The sequence below is a fragment of the Cyprinodon tularosa genome, unplaced genomic scaffold (genome assembly GCF_016077235.1).
Source record: "Cyprinodon tularosa strain WSP-4 unplaced genomic scaffold, ASM1607723v1 ctg107, whole genome shotgun sequence".
NCBI classification, from domain to species: domain Eukaryota; kingdom Metazoa; phylum Chordata; class Actinopteri; order Cyprinodontiformes; family Cyprinodontidae; genus Cyprinodon; species Cyprinodon tularosa.
Window position 1 is genome coordinate 2,880,699 of NW_024037860.1, and position 19,250 is coordinate 2,899,948.

Genomic DNA, 19,250 nt, shown 5'->3' on the forward strand with positions numbered 1-19,250 from the left:
TTCCTCCTTTTTTCTCAAAATCATTAATCAAAATCGTATATATTTGTTTGTGAAGTGATTGAAGAGACAAAGCCATGGTCTCTGTTCTGACGCTGATGTTCAAAAATAGCTGCAACATTTTTTCAGACCCGATTGAGCTGTGTGCTATTTCAGGTCTTCCTGTCTCAGGAACCCCCCACCCCCCACCCCCTTCATATCTGAGTGTGAATATTCTTTTCAGACATTTTATAACTTTTAGCTACTTGTGTGACTTCTCATGTTAATGTTAAATTGGTATAGTAAAGAGGCTAAAGAGGGGGAAATAATTAAATGCCATTGTTGCAAAGGATTTCATGGAAGGGATATGTCCTTACTAGTAATTAGTTAAAGTGCAGAAAATGTTGCCTTCTTGTTTTATGCCGAGCTGATAATGCAGTACAGACATTAGAAGTGAGCATGCATTTCTTGGAAAACTACTCTTGGAATAATTGTATTGTCCCAATGGCAACTTGTTTCCTGACTTTACTACACTCATTCACTTTGAAAACCATATTTCAATTACATGGATATGGACGCCATCATGTGGACAATAGAGTGAACAGCATTTCAGAGACAAATTCAAATAAACATGTACCACAAAATGCTTATTTTGAAGGCCAATCTAATAAACACAAAAAGTTAACTTGCACTAATATCTGAAAAAAAAAGTTATTCTATAACAAATTCATAAAAGATAGAGTGAAAGATTCGCCTTTTTTGTTAAAACATAACCTTATATCATTACTGCTGATACAGGATTTTTGATTTTTTTTTAAATTACCTTTTTAAGTCTTTAACTTAGCTTATTAACTTCTCTTCCAACTTAATTTACAGTAGATTACAGTACATATAATTCCAGGGCTTATTTAATTGATATCTTGCTATGTGAAAGTTTGTAACAATTTATTACTCATTTAAGTGTTTATTGTGCATTCAACATTTAATTCATGCTAATAATGCTTTGATTGCAATGTAGTAACTTATTGTAATTGAAATGCAATAATAATAATTAATATAACAATTGAAATATATAGTTAAACAGCTAAGGCTTAGCCTTTTAGGAAGAAACTAGTGAGTTTTCTCTGTTGCTCGCCTTATTTATTGCACACTAAACACTCTGAATGAGTTCTAAAGCATTAGCATATTAATCAATAACATACCTAGAAACTGTGTATAAGCATCTATAAGGGACGCCTTAATGTAAAGTGGTACCAGTATATTCAATACCTGTTCAAAGGCTGTTATTTCTTTAAAGGTGCTTCTAAAGAGACACATATTAGATGTTTATATTATTTAATGTTATTTCTTTAGTGAATATATTTGTATACAGCGGATGTTGTGTTTTCTTTTATACACACATATGTATTTAAATGTTTACAGCTCTGCTGTCATCTCAGTCAATTATAATAACAGTAATCATATTAATATTAATAATAAAACAAATACTGAAAACGTAATAGAACAACCCCCATCAAGACATCAAGTTAGAATCGGTTAATATTAACTCAATATTTTAAAAAGAAACCTATCCAATATGTGTATTGTATTTGTATGTGAGGTTTGGAACTAAAGCCAATCATTAGATCTAATTTTCTGTAGATCTAGACTGCCCCTTGGTGGTTAGTTTGTAGAATTACATCCATATAAAGTACAAATGAATGTGAAGGATTGTTACTAGAGTTATTTTGTGTTACAGATTGGAACATTCAATGTTGTTCAGTTAGTAGTTCCTGAAATTTAAAACAGTTTTTTGTCTTTTTTAGATGAAAAACCATACATCTGCAGCCTCTGTGACTTTGTTACTCAAGACTCACAGGCCTATGTCACTCATGTTCGAGTCCAACACTCCAAAGACAGATGCAGCCCTGTCCCCAGTCCAAACTCCAGCTTAGGCAGAGAGACCCTCTGTGATTACCCGAAACAGAAGAAAGCGTTTAATCCTGGGCTAAAAACCTCCTCTAATGTTTACCTGTCTAAGCGCCCCTCTCTGTCGGATCCCAACATGATTCCTATGGATTTATGTGTGAGAGCCAACGGCATCAGGGGCACGGTCTCTATAACTTTAGATAAGAAGAACCTCCTAAGCCATAAGTGCTCCTTCTGCTCTCACTCCAGCCGATACCCAGAGGTGCTCTGGATGCATCAGACCGTGGCTCACCGCATCAATAGCAGCAGCTCCAATCTAGCTCCTAAATGGGCTCTTAAAAACAGCTCCAAGAGCTCCAGGGACGTCTCTTTGTCCTCCAAGAGACGCACTGGACCACCTCCTGTCCTGGAAGGGAAAGAATGCCAGCCGCTACCTTCGCTGGCACGCAGCCAACGCACGAGGCCCCCCACCTCCAGTGAGGTGGTAAAGAAGAGCCGACCAGTGAGTCATGCAGCCACTCCACCGTCATCATCATCTACACCTTGTACTCCATCCTCGAGAGGATCTTCATCTGCATCAGGCACCCAGGCTGGGAGACTTCCTGTACGGCCTGTCAGCAGTACCAGCCACAGCGCCATCAAACCCACAGAGGACCAGAGTCACCGCTTCAGACCCAAGGTTGACATCTATCCTAGAGTCACCGCTCAGGCATCCTCTGGCTCTTTGGAGAAGAACACCGGAAGTCGCTTTCGAACCCCTTCACACACCCTCAGCTCCTCTGCAGCTTCCAAGACAGCTGACCGCTACATGATGCCACAGGAGGGACTAGGCTTCATGCTGACCAACAAACACGGCCTGGCAGAGTACAGCCGAGCTCGCAGTTCGCCAAATCAACCGCTCCCCACTTCCCAAAGCCACAGTCGGCCAAACCCTTCAAGGCCTAGCTCCATCAACCACTGTTTGCCCCAAACGCACAACTACGGCGTCTCCCAGACACAAGGAGCCGTTGCACAGACCTCCTCCTCCTCTTCCTCAATTCCTTCAGAGAGCCGTAGGGAGGTAAAGCAGGAGCCAAGTGCAGAGATGCCAGAGATGCCAGCTGACGTCCTGGGCTTCCTCAAGAACTACAGCCCTCATGAGCTGGCTGCTCTCTACCACCGCTGGGGTGCAGCCAACACTCTGATGGACCCCACAGGTAGCAGTTAATCATTATTTACACATTTAATTAGAACATTTCCTTTTATGTGAATATATTGTTTCTGCTTTTATGTAATAAAACAAATACTCTCTCACATAAAAATCAACATCATTATCTAACATCCAAAATCGCTTCAAGCATCTGAGCTCAGAGGAAATGTCAAGTGTCAGAAGGAGTAAAGAAATATTTAGAGTAGGCAGCCTGTTTCTGGCCCCTAAGCGTAGAGCGCAGAAAGCTTCACAGGGGGAACAATACAACTCTAATCTCTTGGATGAACATTTAAGTCTCATTAGCAAGATGTGAAAAACTTACCTTAGACTTTTGTTGCATGTAGCATCACTGCAGCACCTGCTTGTTTTCAGCAGCTGGTGGCAAAATAGAAAGCAATAAAGTACACTACCTTGCTGTACCATCCCCCCCTCCGGCAAGAGCCACTTCCGCACGCCCCCTGCTGGCCGTGCAGGACTTTGTGCGGCTTCTTTCGTGATAAGAGAAACGGTGGGAGCTAAATCTTACAGCCTTCCACATCCTTCACAACCGCAATTAGCGGTCGACAATTAGCTTTTGTAGACTTTGTTTTAGGGTTGGATAGCATGCATTGGGTGGGAATACATTATGTTCACAGTTTCCCTTGCATTTCAGTTAAGTCAAGCTTTGAAAAAGAATTTCTATGATTTTCCTTTTAAAATAGATACTTGTCCTCCTCTTCTTATGAGGCCAGTTTGTTACAGAGCACAGCTAACAGCTGTACTGTCAGTAGATTCTTCCAGCTGAGCTGTGGATGGTTGCAGCTCCCCCAGAGGTCACTGGAGGTCTTGGTCTACTTCCTTGTAATTCAGATATTTAGAAATGGGCCGATGCAGGTTTTTAAGGCTGATGCAGATTATTTTGACGTTAATCCAACTAATCCCTGATATGTGCTGCATATTTTTGAAATGTAGAAGATAAAAATGATACACAATGATAAAAATGTTACTTGATTTGCAATAAATAAATAAAAAATGCACGTTTGATTTGTTAACAAATCAAAGAAATCATTAACAGTGCATAGCAAATAGAGGAAGAGGCAATGCATGCGCTTTGAGCGATCTCAAGGCTTGGCTGCTGTTTATCGGCGGGTCGATATGTCTACTGCTGCTTCACACATCTCTATAGAATGTATAGAAGTCTGTGGTTGGATCTGGTGAAGCGTAATGTGCCTGCTTGACGATTTATAGAAGTGGTACGCAGAGATTGTCTTTTTTTTAACCATGAAAGACGTGAGAGAACCTTTTCTGCTCTCGGGTCTGCGAGGCATGGCCGCACCGCTGTCCCAGAAAGCTGTCACAAACTGTTTGGGTCACGGCGGTCTGCCTGACGAAGAGGCTCACGCAGATGCAAATGGAGAGGGAAACCAAAGCAGAAAGGAAGGTAAAAAAAACAAAAAAAAAAAAACAAGAGAGAGATGAGACAGAATAATTACCCCACCAGCTGCTTTGGAAATGGTCATTACCCAACACCCGTAATATTTGCCCAGTTTGTGCAGCGTCTCCGAGGTCAAACGGGGCTGCATGGAGCCAGGGGTCAGAGACAACAGCCCCAGAGCAGACGCGTGACATCGCTGTCACCCGTCCAGGCACATATCGTCACCATCTGCCTTAGCCCTTTGAGTCACATGCTATAAAGTAACCTTTTTTGAGCAACTGAGTCTTTCTCCTGTGTCCCTCTGTAGTACGTGGTGATGTGAGTGTGTGTGTGTTGGTGGGCTTGTGTTTTCTGTCCAGCTCTGTCTTGTCTTTCATTAGTGCATCAGTGAGAAGGGCTGGCGGCCCAGTTGGGAAGTGGAGTATCCAGAGGCCAGCAGTCGGGCTGCCAGAGACACTCTCTTTCACCTCTTCCACCTCTCTGTCCTTCTTGTTCCTGCTTTGCCCCCACCTCCCTACCCAAACAGGAACATGTAGAAACAACTCTCAGGTGGTGCTGATGTATATGACAGCCTCTTTGTGCAGGAAGATCCTGGTTCTTTGGGGTTTTTTGAAGGCATTAAACTCCAGAAAAACTCTGGCTTTTTATCTATCAGTCACATTGGAAGGATGCAGGAATTTTAAAATGCAAAATGCAGATTGAGACATCGAAATGTAAAATTTCTTTTTCTATTTTTTTTTACAAACATACTGAAAAATAATAATAATTGATCTCACAATGGAGAAATTCACTTCTCAATCTTAACCCATCCCCTTGGGGAGCAGTGGGCTGCCATTGTGGGGCGCCTGGGGTGCAACCAGGGGTTAAGGGTCTTGCTCAGGGACCCACAGTGCAGGCTGTGGGGATCGAACCAGGAACTTGCAACCTTCTCAGAGGAGCGCACTGCTCTAACCACTAGGCCAACACTCCGCTATTACATAGAAAGCTTAATATATATTTTTTCTTTAGGTAAATACATCTAATTTTGTTTAGAAAACAGTATATTGAGGTACAAAATTGTCATCAGACTTTTGACCTGATATATAAATGACATTTTAAGGACATTATCTGACAAATCAACGTAAATGTTTGCTTAACATAGACAGATTTTTTTAATTTTAATATTAAAAGGATGAGTGTGTGTTTATCCTTTAATCTGACACCCCTAAATAAAATTCAGTGCCACCATTTGCCTTCAAATGCAGTCAAATGAGAGGATTCAATCCAGCTCTGTTTAATTTTATTGGTGTATAAACATTATTGTCATGAGGATTATTAGAGAAATTAAGACTAAGGAACACATTAGGCAGGTTTAATATGTGGAGAAGTTTTTAAGAAGTTGGGTTATTAAACATAATCTCAGAGAGATCACTTTTCCATCCCTTATTTAGAAAAGAAATGACTCTAGCACAGTTACAAACCTACCATGGGCATCCGCTTTTACTGACTTTCTGGGCAAGGAAAGCATTAATCAAAGAAGCAGACAGGTGATCCATGGTAGCACTGGAGGAGCTGTAAACACCTGCAGCTCAGGAGAGAGAACTTTTAGACCAGATATCTGTTGGTCGTACAAGCCAATGATTGAAGATTTGCAATAGGTGTTTGATTTAGCTTGCTCTCAGTTTCACCTTTGATGCTTTTAGGTTTGCAGTCTTCACCTAAATGTATTCAGACAAGCTGAAGCTTGAGGCAAACGTGTTTAGCCGTAAACATCACCCATAGCTTATTTCATTTTGCATTTGATAAAAAGTTTCCCTCTAGAGTTCCTTCTATCTCGCAGCTTAAGTCCGTTAATGCGTCCTCACCACGTCAGCGTTATGGTCTGTGAGCGTAAACCCAGCCAAGCATGTGCCTCAACCCTCCACCAAACACAACGGGCACGCACTCCTGAAACACGTACGCATACCGACACACACACACCTGACATGTGACACGCGGGCAGCGGAGCGGGCACATCACAGCCGGGGCGTTTTAATTGCCTGTAATTTATGCAGCGTGTGTGTGTGTGTCTGTCAGCTTCTGAGATGATGCCGTGTGACAGCTGCAGTCCAGCCCCCGGAGCGAGCCGCTCATAATGACACATTAGACATACTAATGATGCCTCCGCGAGTCCACTGCTGATGCTACCTAGCTCCTACGCATCACCCAGGCGTACACACACACACACGCCCCCACACACACACATTCAGTCCATTACTGACCTTTATGTCTTCATTTAGTTCCTTCAAACACAGCCTTGTGAAAATGTCTTCCCACTTGTAGCAGCACTGGGACCAGTTGTAAGTTAAAGGTAGTTTATCTGATTAACATACTGACCAATATATCGCCTTTAAAAAAACTGCACAATCAAATGTGGATGGAGAAAGTCTCCATACAGCAAATGTTGTCAGAGATTCTCACTTAATTCAATTCAATGCAGTTTATTTCTATGGTGCCAATTCTACAACAAATGTCATCTTGATATAAACCGGCTTACGTGTAATTCATTTTGAGATGCCACAAATCTGCACAAAACGGAGGGATATTCAGTACAATTCTTCAAGCTGATTGGATAGCTGCTCCCATGTCGAGTTTATAGCCAATCAGAGCAGCAGTAATAGCTGGGATGTATCACATTCTTGATCGGTTTTAAGGAATAAACTGATAAAACTTACCAAACCCGGTCATCAGGAACGTGCAAACATCTTTCCGATCCACAAAGATATAATTTGCGTTCTTTTGCTCGTTTTTCAAAATAAAAGGTTTCCCAGTTTCTTTTGTTTCAGCCTCCCATTATACAAATCACTGCATTTAATTGGTCTGAAACATTTCTATCTAAGAAAAACTAGCTGATTGCATCAAGTCTTTGACTTTACAGGATGAGCATGTGATTGACTTTATAGCAGTCCCTTGACTTTGACTAGATCTTTCTCCAATAAATACTGTATGCCCTAATGTAGTGTCTTCTTGATGCTCTGGTTCTATGTTGTTATATTTCTCTCTTGGAAGTATCAATAAATTTAGGATTCCTCCATTTCTACAGAAAAGCATCCCCACAGTAATGATGATGCCACAACCATGCTTCATCCTTGGGACGGTGTTGTTTCTTCCTATTAGCTAATCTCACCTCTTGGCCACGACTCTGAATAATGCTTTCCTAGCCCAGTTTAAGGGTCTTTTTAGAGTTACAGTTGTTCCATATTCTTTCCATGGTCAGACGGTGGAATGAACAACGATCTATATTATTTTGAGAGCCCTGTTTTACGCTTCTTGGTTGGACTTTATCATATTTTAATCAGGATGTTAGGAATCAAATGCATGCCACACTATTCAGATTTTTATAAGGGAAGCAAACACATTTTTCTTTTGTTTTACAATAACGTCTTGTGTTGATCTTTAATGTAAAATCGCAGAAAATTAAATGAGAATAAGTAATACATTTCTAGGGTTACACCTTTTAACCCCTTCCTGTTTTTCTTTTTTTCACATCATCAGGGATGCTGAGGTCTCTCATGCGGCAGGGACAGTATTTCTGCCATGAATGTGGGAAGAGCTTCAGTCAGCCGAGCCACCTGCGCACACACATGAGGTCCCACACAGGTAAGTTAAAATGAAAACTAAAGCATTCGTCTGGGAGACCAGCCAAAAATCCCTGCGATCTCACTTTTTGTTGGGCATTAATAGAGGAGGTTCAATCATGCATGGTAACAATACAACACTTTTCATATTACAATGTAATTAAGGTGTCCCTTCCAGAGTAGTAGGTCTTTAAAATGTTTTTCTTTAATGGATTTGATCAAATCTCCAATGTAATTTTTTTTAATGAGAATTCAGTCCGAGTTAAGCCCATCCAGTAATTATTATATGCTTTCGTCTTTATTAGACTTTAGAGATGCTGAACTTGAGAAAATGTTGCACCTCCAGGAGCCAAAACACAACCCTGATATTAAAAAAGTCTGCTATTAAGCTCTGTGTTATGAGTTTATGAAGTCATATACAGCAACTAGATGAGGGTTTGGATGCTAATCAAGTTCTGAAACTAATCACAGTAACAGTAGGAGGAATATTAATGAGCAACAGGTCCATACCATCGTCTGTATATGGGTGAACACAACAGCCTGCTTTAAAACATTTGATCTATTTGTTATTAATGCACTTTTCAAACTTCCCATCTCGTTGGCCACTCCTTCATCAGTCCCTCACCTCTACACGCACATCACCACCCTCACAGCTCCATCCACCCTCCGACAGCATGAGGTATGGAGAAAATATGCAGGGGATTTCACTTTTTCAACAATTCTTCACTGTCGGACGCCGCGTTCCGTCCCGGCTTTCAGGGAGATAAATCAAGAGGCGTCTTCTTTGTGTTGGTGCCGGGCGTGACGGCCGATCTGTGAGTCCTTCCTGCCCTGGGCCGGGCAGCTGTCTCTATTTTTTAAACAGAGATGTGGTTCGGCGCAGACACCTGACCTGTGACAAATTGTATACATTATTAATCGCCTGTCAATTAGAGAGATGGAATTGTGCATTCTAATGAGGCAGAGCAGCATTTGTCCACGCCAACTTTAGGGACGGATTTGCATGAATCTGAGTGCCACTCACCACAAACAGCTTGATTAGTCAGCCTGGCTGTTTCTGATCCAAACTTTCCTTCTTCTCTTTTACTTTACCTTCTGGATTTCTTTCTTTCTTTCTTGTTTTCTTTTCCAGCAAAAAATATTCATCCCCAAAAACTTTATTATTTAACATTAAGACTTTATGCAGTACAAAGTTATACATGAATTTGAAGGACATTTATTTTTAAATATATATATATATATATATATATATATATATATATATATATATATATATATATATATATATATATATATATATATATATATATATATGGTAGCATTTTTTTTTAACTCTGATTCCCCTTAATCCAATCCAATAGCCTTGTGTGTAATTTAACCTCAGTATAACTCCAGCTGTTCTTTGAAGGGCCCAGAGATTCTTTAAAGATTAGTGAACAACCAGCATCTTGAAGACCAAGAAACCCAGCAGACAGGTCAGGAAGAGGGTTGCTAAGAAGTCAAAATCAGAGTCAAGTTGAAAGACAAACCATTTATCAAACCATTTATTTTAACAACTTACTGACATCTATTCTGACAAGATGTGGCAAGCCGTTCCACAAATCTGCCCTTTGTGGAAGACCTGCAAGAAGGAAGCAGCTGAAGCTCCTGCTGCAGAATACCCCAAAACATTAAGATATGAAGCGGACATTTGAAAGAATATGCTTCTGTCAAATTAGACCAAAATAACTCTTTGGTCTTATTTTAACCACCAAACATGACAAAACACCATGTGAGGTTGATCATTGACACTAACAGATTATCTCCACTGTGAATCACGGTGGAAGGAGCATCATTATTAAAAAATGCTCCTCTTCAACTGCGATTTATCTGCCAACTTATTTATTGGCTTCGATTTCCTTGATTTTGGTATTCTGGACCGATACTTAGATGTGAAACTGGTCTTTTCCACAGACCTTATGTACCTCTGCAAATGTCTGAAAATCAATGCTCTTAACACTGATTTGTAATTGAGAGAAGTCATTTCATAAGGTTTTTACTTATGAAATTACAGGTAATTTTTAAAGCATTTCAGTAAGATAAGATTGACTGGCGATAGACTGGAGTCCTGTCCAGGTTGTACCCCGACTCTTGCGCATTGACAGCTGGAGAAAGGCACCACCACCCCTCGCCACCCCAACTGGGATTAAGTGTGGGAAAAAGTGGATGGAAGATGGAAATATTAATGTGTTTAAGACTTGAGGTTTTTTTCTAGGCTCCTGCAGGACTAGTGGCTCGTTTTTGAAAAGCAGGCTGACAGGAAAGGGGGTGTAAGACAGGAAGAGAGACATGCGGAAAAGGATCACAGGCCAGATTCAAACCGGAATCGGCCTCTTTGAGGCCTCTGTACATGGGTCATGTGCACCACTGTGCTACCGAACCACGCTCAGGTTAAACTCTTAAAACAACTGAAAGTCAGTTATTAATAAATATTTGTACTGATCAAAATTGGAATTTGCATCTCAGGCTTTTTAGAGATCAGGAATCGGCCTGAAACCTGCAATCAGTGCATCCTTATCTTCAGCAGGAAGAAGAAAGCTGGTACAGGGCAAGGCAGCAAAAGGCTAGAGGCTCTAACTGGGCAGCAGCATTATAGACAGCTGAAAGGATTGACGAGTCAGAGTGGAGTCAAAGTCCAGACTAAAATCTGATAAAAGAAACTTCACAGCAAGATGGAAAAACTGCTGTTCGATTCTGCTCTCAGTCCAATCTGACTGAGCCAGGAATACATCAATAAAAAAGTAGATTTTTGTTTCTAGATTTCCACAGCTTGCTGAGAGAAAAACGGTCTAACTGAAAGAGTCTGAATACGTTTAGATGGTGCTGTATTCCTTTCTTTCATGTTTACCTATTTCTGCTCAGTGCACGCTGACCCCCCCTCCCATCTTTCCTTACATGTCCCTCTTTGTTCCCCTGCTCGGCTGCCTGTCTCCCTCCATCCTCCACTCTCCTGTCCTGTCATGTCCTTCAGCCGGGCCGGCTGTGATCACAGTCGACATGGAGATAAGTAGCTTCTTTATAGAGAGTGTGAATGATATGTGGCACAGCCAGTGATTCTAAGTGACAGAGGCCAAACGGTAAGTGATGCAGTGCTGAGCTTCCCCTCCAGCCCCACCGTAAACACACACACACACACACACCCAGGGTCTGTAAACACTCGCAGAAGCTGTAATTAATGTTGTCACCCACAGTCGGTCTTGAGCAGGGACGTGCACGCGCAGAAAAGGCCAGCCACCCCGAGGCCTCGATTAACATGCGTCACATTAAATCACAGACTCGCCTCCACCAGGTTCCGTCACCGTCTTTCGCCGCCACCATTACCATCATCATCATCATCATTGCTGCCAAATGCCCTCCACTAACGAGGGGCCGCTGGTGGCAAAGGCTGCTGTGTTATGCGGGGGGTGGCCGCACAGAGAGGGGAAAAGAAAGACAAACAAATGCTAACACATTGCTAATCCATGTATGGATCTGGTAGAGCGTTTAACCAAATGCCCTCCTCCTTCCTCCCCCACCTCCCCCCACCCTCCTCCTCCTCTTCCTCCTCTTCCTCTTTCCTTCTCCCCCTCACAGTTGGGTTTGATTATAACGGAGTCCACCGAGGTACTGACGCTCACACCACCGCTTCTGAAGCTCCCAAACAAGTATGTGGCACTACGGCTAATCACCGGGCTCCCTCATGGCTTCTGCATGTCTCTCATTATTGCCGTCTCGCCTCATGCATGCGTGGCTGCATGTTGGACTGCTTATGCATGTGTGCTTGTGTGTGTGTGTCCATCATACAGCCTAAAGTCCTAAGCAAGTTTGCCCTTTTTGCTCCTGTGTGACCGTCACATGTGGTGCCCTCTCCGCCAGGCATTAACCCCTACATCCTCGCATACAGCAGCATCACACCTGACATGGATGTATGTGTGTATCCAGCACACATATGAAAAAGCCAAACTTAACCTAAAGCTTGCATAATTTTTTTATATGATTATTTAAGAGTATTCAAACATTTTGTTTGTTTTGTACAAAAACATCCCGCTGTGTGTCTGTACACCTTACAGTTTGTTAAGCTCCAACTGTGCTCGCTTCCTTCTGCTGCACATTAAAATATGACTGCTTTGAATTTACTGTATAGCCAACTTCACTTTTATTCATTTCAGTGAACGATTACAGCAATATTGCATTAACAATAACTATATAAACTTGTACCAGATGAAAAATCTCTGTCATTCCCCTTCCTTTCTCTCTGTGATTACAAACAAAGCTGGTAAACTTGGCAGCTCTGATAACTATAGACCTAAAGCCCTACCTAGTACATTGTCTAAAGTCTTTGAACCAATATCTTTGCCAAAATTTGGAAAGATAATGATATGTATAGACAATCCATTTGGGTTCAAGTCCAAACAATGCACTGATATATTTACATATGGCCTTAATAAAGTAAGATATCTGTCCTTGTTGGTATGCTAATCAAACTATGCAGGTCAAATGGGATAACTGTGAGTCTGACATGGAAGCATTTTATCTCCTATGTTGTTTAATTTTTATATGAGTGGTCTATCTAAGCAGCTAAACTGTATAAAACTGGCTGCATGGTTGGTGATCCCACTTTGAATCATTTAATGTATGCTGATGACCTGGTGGTTTTTAGTCCAAGCCGGTCTTCAGAAGCTGCTTAATGTCTGTTTAGCATATGGCAAACTATTTTATGTCAAATTCAACCCATCAAAAAGTATCATCTGGATTTGGTGAGCTAAGGAGGACAAAAATAGAGTATTTCCAAATGTCATACTGTCTGGGACTCTATTGAATGTCTCAGATGAAGTAAAATATCTCGGCCATGTGTTGACAGACCCTCTGGATGATGAGGAGATTTACCGTGAGGTTCGTATGTCATATGCTCAGGCAGATATTCTTGTCCGTAAGTTTGGATTCTGTGCTGATAAAGAGAAACTGAACTTATTGAGGTCATATTGTACACTTCTATACTGTATACTGCATATTTAGGGTGCAACTTTAAAAAAAACAGTCTTCAAAGAATAAACGTGGCCTGTGATGATGGTTAAGACTTTTGTTAAAGAAACCCAGATGGACCAGTGTTTGTAACTGCTTGCATCAGCACTTTGACAGCTGTTTTAAAAAAGCATATGTATACATTTACTTATAACAAATAACAGAATTATCTGACTGCTGACTAATGTTAAATATAGTGCAGTAAAATACTCATCTGTACTATGGAGACATTGGTATGACTGCCATTTGAATGGTTAGGAGTCGCTTTTTATTGTACTTTTATTCTTTTGTCGTTTTTCTTTTCTTTTTTATGTAATTTAGAATTTGAGTCTGTAATAAAATCCCTCTTTCTCTATCTCTCTATAAAAGGTAGTTCGATTTTTTATGGTCATACTGTTATGTTCGTGGACATGGAAAAAAAACAAACTTGTTTACTGAAGATTTAAGCTTTTTCATCTTAAACTCGTTGAGAGCTGAGATGTTTTAAAGATTTTGTCTTCTTTCTGTGACGTTTAAAAACAAATGTAAAAAGAAACCAGCCTTACTATGACAACGGATTTCACTGAAAAGTATAATAGTACCTTAGATATTAAGAATTTTTGGGGAGTTAGTCATATTGGTAAAAATCTATTGCACAGGATTACATTTGTTCTGCTTTTTGCCTTCTCACAGAGCGGGCCTCTAAACCCTGTGCTTCAGTCATAATTTATCACACAGATCACACACAAACTCAGATTTACCTTACGCTCTGAGTGATGGGAGCAGGCGCAGCGGAGGGGTCCAATTAGATGTACTGTTGACGCTGCTTTACGACGACGATAACCTTTAGCATAATGTAGTGCACCGGTCCCGTCAGCCATGTTTTCTCCCAGGACGATGTCGTTTAAGTTCTCGCTTTCCCCTCACGTCTTTGCCTCGCCATTTCTTTCCCACATTTTTTTTTTGGGGGGGTAGGGGGTTGATTAATTGCACCTTTTTTGTTTTTATCCCTCTTTCCCTCTCATCCACCTTCCAGGGCTTCTGTTCTTCCTTTCGCGTTTCTGATGATGTATGATAACAGCCGTATTTTCTTGTTTCTTCTTCAGGGAGAAAGGTGCGGGAGGGGCAGCGGGAGCCATTTGTTTTCCCACTTTGATATTCTTCCATTTATCAAAATGATAATTAGGTGCAATTAAATGGCACTCTCATTTGTTTTGCTCGCATGTGTGTAGCCTTTTTTTTTTGCTATTTTGCAGAGGTGCCTGTGCCATTGTAGGTCAGTCTAATTAGAAGAAAGTGTGCAGGGGGATATGTGTGTGTGTTTGTGGATGCATGCATCTGTTTATGTGTGGGAAGAAGCTATATGCATTGTCCCAAATGATTGAGAGGAATAAAAAAAGTTCACTGCAAAAACAATCCAGAAATAAGTAAAAAATGGCTTAAATTAAGTATATTTAGCCTTAATTTGAGCAGGTAAATAAGATGATTTGCCAATGGAATGAGTATTTTCACTCTTAAAATAAGACAGTTAGATAATATTTACTTGATAAAATAGTTTTTTCTTATTTTAAAAGGAAATTGTCTTGTTCCATTGGCAAAGTGTCTTACTTACCTCCTCAAATCAAGGAAAAACACACTTATTTTAAGAAAAAATAACTTATTGAGATTTATATTTTTTGCAGTGCAAGCAGAAGGGCTAGTCCATCTGCGCCAACTTTAACTCTTCCTACAGTAACAACTTGCCCACTGAAGAGTGTTTTATATTCATGCAAACAAAGTTTGTTTTAATTAATATTATTGTAATCACTAGAATCAGGAAAAATTAGAATAAAAAATAATTAATTTAAAAAGCTATAAAGACTTTGGTGATAAATTGATGATAAATTAAATGTGTAATGTGTAAATGAAAAGCAAACGCTATGTAACACATTCTAATGCAACTACTATTCTACAGAACTTTTAAACAAATATAGGTCATGTTTATTGAATAACTTCAATTCAGGTTCTACATTAGTAGAAGCTGAATCAAGGCATCAGTGGTGTTGGATGAAGGAGTTTCGCTTGCAATTGGAAGGTTGTCGATTTAAGCCCTGGCTCTGTATTTCAGTGTTGTTGTGTCCTTGACACATTTGCCTTACTCCACTTTTACAGCAGTGGTTAAAAAAAATAATAATAATTTGATTATTGCAGGGCTTAATACAACCTGTCAGTGTCTTTGTTTTTGGTTTTTGACCATCAATGAATTTTTGAAGTCACAAATCTCTAGACGCCTAATGTTGCAAATATCCAGCAAATAGTTTGTTGTGTATTTACCGCAGAAAACAAAGCAGGTGCATTCCTCCAAGGTCAGTTATTAAACAATCAGTGGAACCATTGGTAAGCACTGGTTTCTGCTACCGTTGGTCCCTGATGGTGTATGAAATTAACTCTTAGCACAAATTGGTAATATACATAAATTTCTCTTTATTTTTGTGCTTAGTCCTACTTTGAATCATTTAATGTATGCTGATGACCTAGTGGTTTGGATGGATGGATGGATGGATGGATGGATGGATGGATGGATGGATGGATGATGGATGGATGGCTGAAGATAAATCTGGTAAAAAAAAAAAACAAGCTTTTAAAGCAATAATAATTTAAAAAATACATCATGGCTCTACATTTCCTTACAATACCTTAACTTAGGTGATGGACTAACTTTTTTTTGTATCTAAAGAGCTTATATGGTGCATATAGCTATTTGCAAACTGCCAGTTATCGCTCACCTGACTAGAAGAAGGATGTCAAATTTTGTTTTCATGCTTGTAGAAAAAATCTGTACATATCTGGGATTAGTTACCGTTGCAAAAAGCTCAGAAAGTCATGCAGTGAAAATGTAAATAGTCCCACCCAGTTACCTATGAAGGCATGGCTGTTAGAAATAAAAGCAATAAGAAGATGCTGTGCATTTTCTGTATTTGTTTTACAGCCATTAAAGAGAGATATTGTTCTAGGTTATGCTTTTACTGTGAGAGTCTCATACAACCGGTTTTGGTTAAGAGAGACATAAAAAAAAGCTTTGGTTGGTAAGCAAGATCTTTACAGACTTTTGGCTAAATACTGTCTCCAGTATCTGCTCATGCTCATGTTCGCTTGTTTTTCCATTTCTTTGTCACATGCCGCCTCATGCCTCATATGCGATTTACATCACTAAATTGCATTTGCTGCTGTTTATAACAATGTGTTTTCCATTATGTCTAGCTAGTCTCTGACCTGTGATCTTCATATGTTTGTTCTCCAGGGGAAAGGCCATTCTGCTGCCAGCTCTGCCCATACCGAGCCTCTCAGAAAGGGAACCTAAAGACGCACGTCCAGAGCGTCCACCACATGCCTTTCGATAACAGCCGGTATCCCGACCCGACAAGTTTGTCCCTGAGCCAGGAGGAGCAGAAAGCAGAGGCTGCCAAACACATACCAAATCCACAATGATCTTACTGTGATTAATGGAACAGAAAATCAGAGACTCTTGAACCCAAAATCTGAACCAAGACTTTTTATTGAGTCATAATTCTGGAAGAATGGAGGTTCCTTAAGTTTTTCTTTATAGCGCTCTTCTTCTTTTGCGGAGAGGCGTGCAAAAGTGTGGATTACAGTGAAAGGAGGTGAATCGGAAAATAATGTGTGATAACATTGCAAAGACTTTGTAGTGGAGGCTGATTGTGAGAAAGTGAAGATTGAAAAATCGAAGTGTCTTCTCAGCGAGAAAGCTGGACTCACCAAAATCAATCTTTTGCATCTCTTTGAGGTGAATGCTTGCATCATTTCAAGGATTTTTGTGTGTTTTTTTAGTTGTTAGAATTTAGATTTTCCTCTTGCTTTCATGTTTGAGGTGTGAAGTTGCCACGAGCAGCCTTAAAGAAAAACTCAAGTGTCTAATAGGAAGGAAAAGCCAACTCATATGGAGCTGGTTTAATCAAAAACTGTGGAAATACTTTACTACTACTGCTGAAACTTTTACACTTTTGTTTTGGCTTCGTCGAACGGGCTGGATGGACTAGTCCACGCAGAAGAGGACACCCCTCAGTTCATATGACTCCTGATGCAGGTGACAGGAATCTGGATCAAATCACAACCCGCTTCCTAAAAACTCCATAGCTTCAAAGCCGATGACTTCAGAGAAAGGGGCTGGATGAGAAAGAAAGATGGAACACTGGTGTGTGCTTAAGTGCTCATTAAAAAATATGTGATTTTAATAGCCAATATAAAAGAGCATCCTATTTTTATGGCCATTCAATTATTTCCCATTTGAAGAAGATATTTCCTCCATTACCTGTTCATAAAAGATTTCTGGCTCAGACATAGTGGTCTAAAAATAGTGTCATATAGGTGTTGGCTCCAGATTTTATTTCAACTTGTGCACTTGGAAAAAAAAGACTTTATATAACTGGAAGAAATACCTCCTCCAAGATAACTTTTGACTTTTTCTCCTTATTGATCTTGAGACAATTATAAAATCACAGCCATAATGCAGTAGCACTGGATTCAAACAATCATTTTATATCTGATATTGCCACTTTATTGGATAATCAGAGTTAATAAACAGGCCTGGGTAGCTCAACATTCTGACCTTAGCTATGCATTCATACTGAGAAGATGACAGCTAGTAGCCTCTAGTAATTAAAGTATGAGTTAAAATGTAACGATCAGAGAAGAATAACTATAAGTAAAGCTTTCTAGTTAACAGTGCTGCATAATATGGTCCACGTAATCAGTTCCTATGTCTTGGTCATTAAACAAGAGATTCACCAATCAGACGAGAAGATAAAGTTTTAATTTATATAAATTCATATATAAATATAATATCTCTAACTTCCTTTCATTGCATCACGCTGTGTGCCAGAGTGTAATAGTCGCAAACAGAGCAAATTATTCCTCGGGTAGCATCATATGTTAGCAATGAGCATATTGGTAGACGAATCCTCCTTAGAAATGAGGGGGGGCATAGTAATCCATGCATTCATTAGCTGCATTTCCATTAGCCATTCGATTACACATGAGGTATTTTTTTGGTCTAAGAGAAATTCTTATAATTTGCAGAACTGCAATGGAAACAATTTTTTTTTGGCATCACAAAAAAAGTGATCTTCAGATTAGGGTTGTCACGATACTAAACTTTTCAACTCGATACCGATACTAAGTCAAATATTCGATACTCGATACCCTTTTCGATACCACAAGAATAAAAACAAAGACTCTAAAATTCAACAGAAATATTTTCATTACTAAAAAAATACAAGAAATAAATAAAAAAAAAACAATAAGAATAATATTTTGAGGTTTTATGCTGTGCACAATATTAAGCACGCTTGATAAAAAACTTACAAAACTAAAATGAAGTGTTCCTTCCTTGGCTATGTTTTGCAGACATAACAATGACACTAGCCAAACCAGTTAAACAAAAATTATTCTCAGCAGCTGCACCTGCTACAAAAAAAGTCTGAAACTGAAAAATGCACAGAATTATTCAATCACACAGTGTTCAGAAAGTGCATTTTCCACTATTCTGCACTTTAGATGGCTGTATCAATAATTTTGAAAATGAGTATTGTATCCGGATACAACGTTTCAGTATCGATACTTTTTTGAGTATCGATACTTTTGACAACCCTTCTTCAGATGGAGCATACAGATGAAGAAGAAGACTGGAAGTATTTAAAGGATGATGTCGCTCACTAAAGCCGTTATCACATAAACAAACATTTTTAATTGTTGTTCTTGTTTCAAGGGAAACCTTGCATTTTCAAAATTAGCAGTATATCAACATGTTTTTTTTGTGCAAATGGAAATGCAGTTACTGTTTCTGTGTTCTTGAAGAAAATCCGTCCTCCTTCGAAAGCTTTAAATCTTAGCTTCTTTTTTTTTAAAAAGGTTCACTAATACTGAAGCCAACTGACTTTCAGACATCTTTAACATCCACACCAAAGACTCTTTTATGTTTTGCATTGATCTTTCAGCTTTTTTAATTATGCTATATTCATTAATCAAAAAACAACAATATTTTACATTTTCCTTTAATTTATTAAACAGTAACAGCTAAAACAGTGTGCAGCCAACTACTTCTAACATCTCCTGTTAGAATCCCAGCCTACATAAATGTTTTTTATGCTTT

The 19,250-nt window shown here is 39.6% G+C and overlaps 1 protein-coding gene across 6 annotated transcripts in view; it reads left to right on the top strand.

Moving 5' to 3' along the window:
• Positions 1–16,748, top strand: part of LOC119786203 (zinc finger protein 516-like) — a 61,258-nt gene extending 44,510 nt beyond the window's left edge. For 5 of the 6 annotated variants that reach the window (XM_038289376.1, XM_038289412.1, XM_038289385.1 and 2 more), the window contains 3 exons: positions 1,782–3,080; positions 8,001–8,105; positions 16,383–16,748. In XM_038289376.1, coding sequence (XP_038145304.1) covers positions 1,782–3,080; positions 8,001–8,105; positions 16,383–16,570 — 1,592 coding nt within the window. In that variant the 3' untranslated portion in view covers positions 16,571–16,748. Of the gene's footprint in view, positions 1–1,781; positions 3,081–8,000; positions 8,106–11,695; positions 11,767–16,382 lie in introns of all 6 variants that reach the window. The other variant, XM_038289419.1, reaches the window with a different exon arrangement.
• The last annotated feature ends 2,502 nt before the right edge of the window (positions 16,749–19,250 follow it).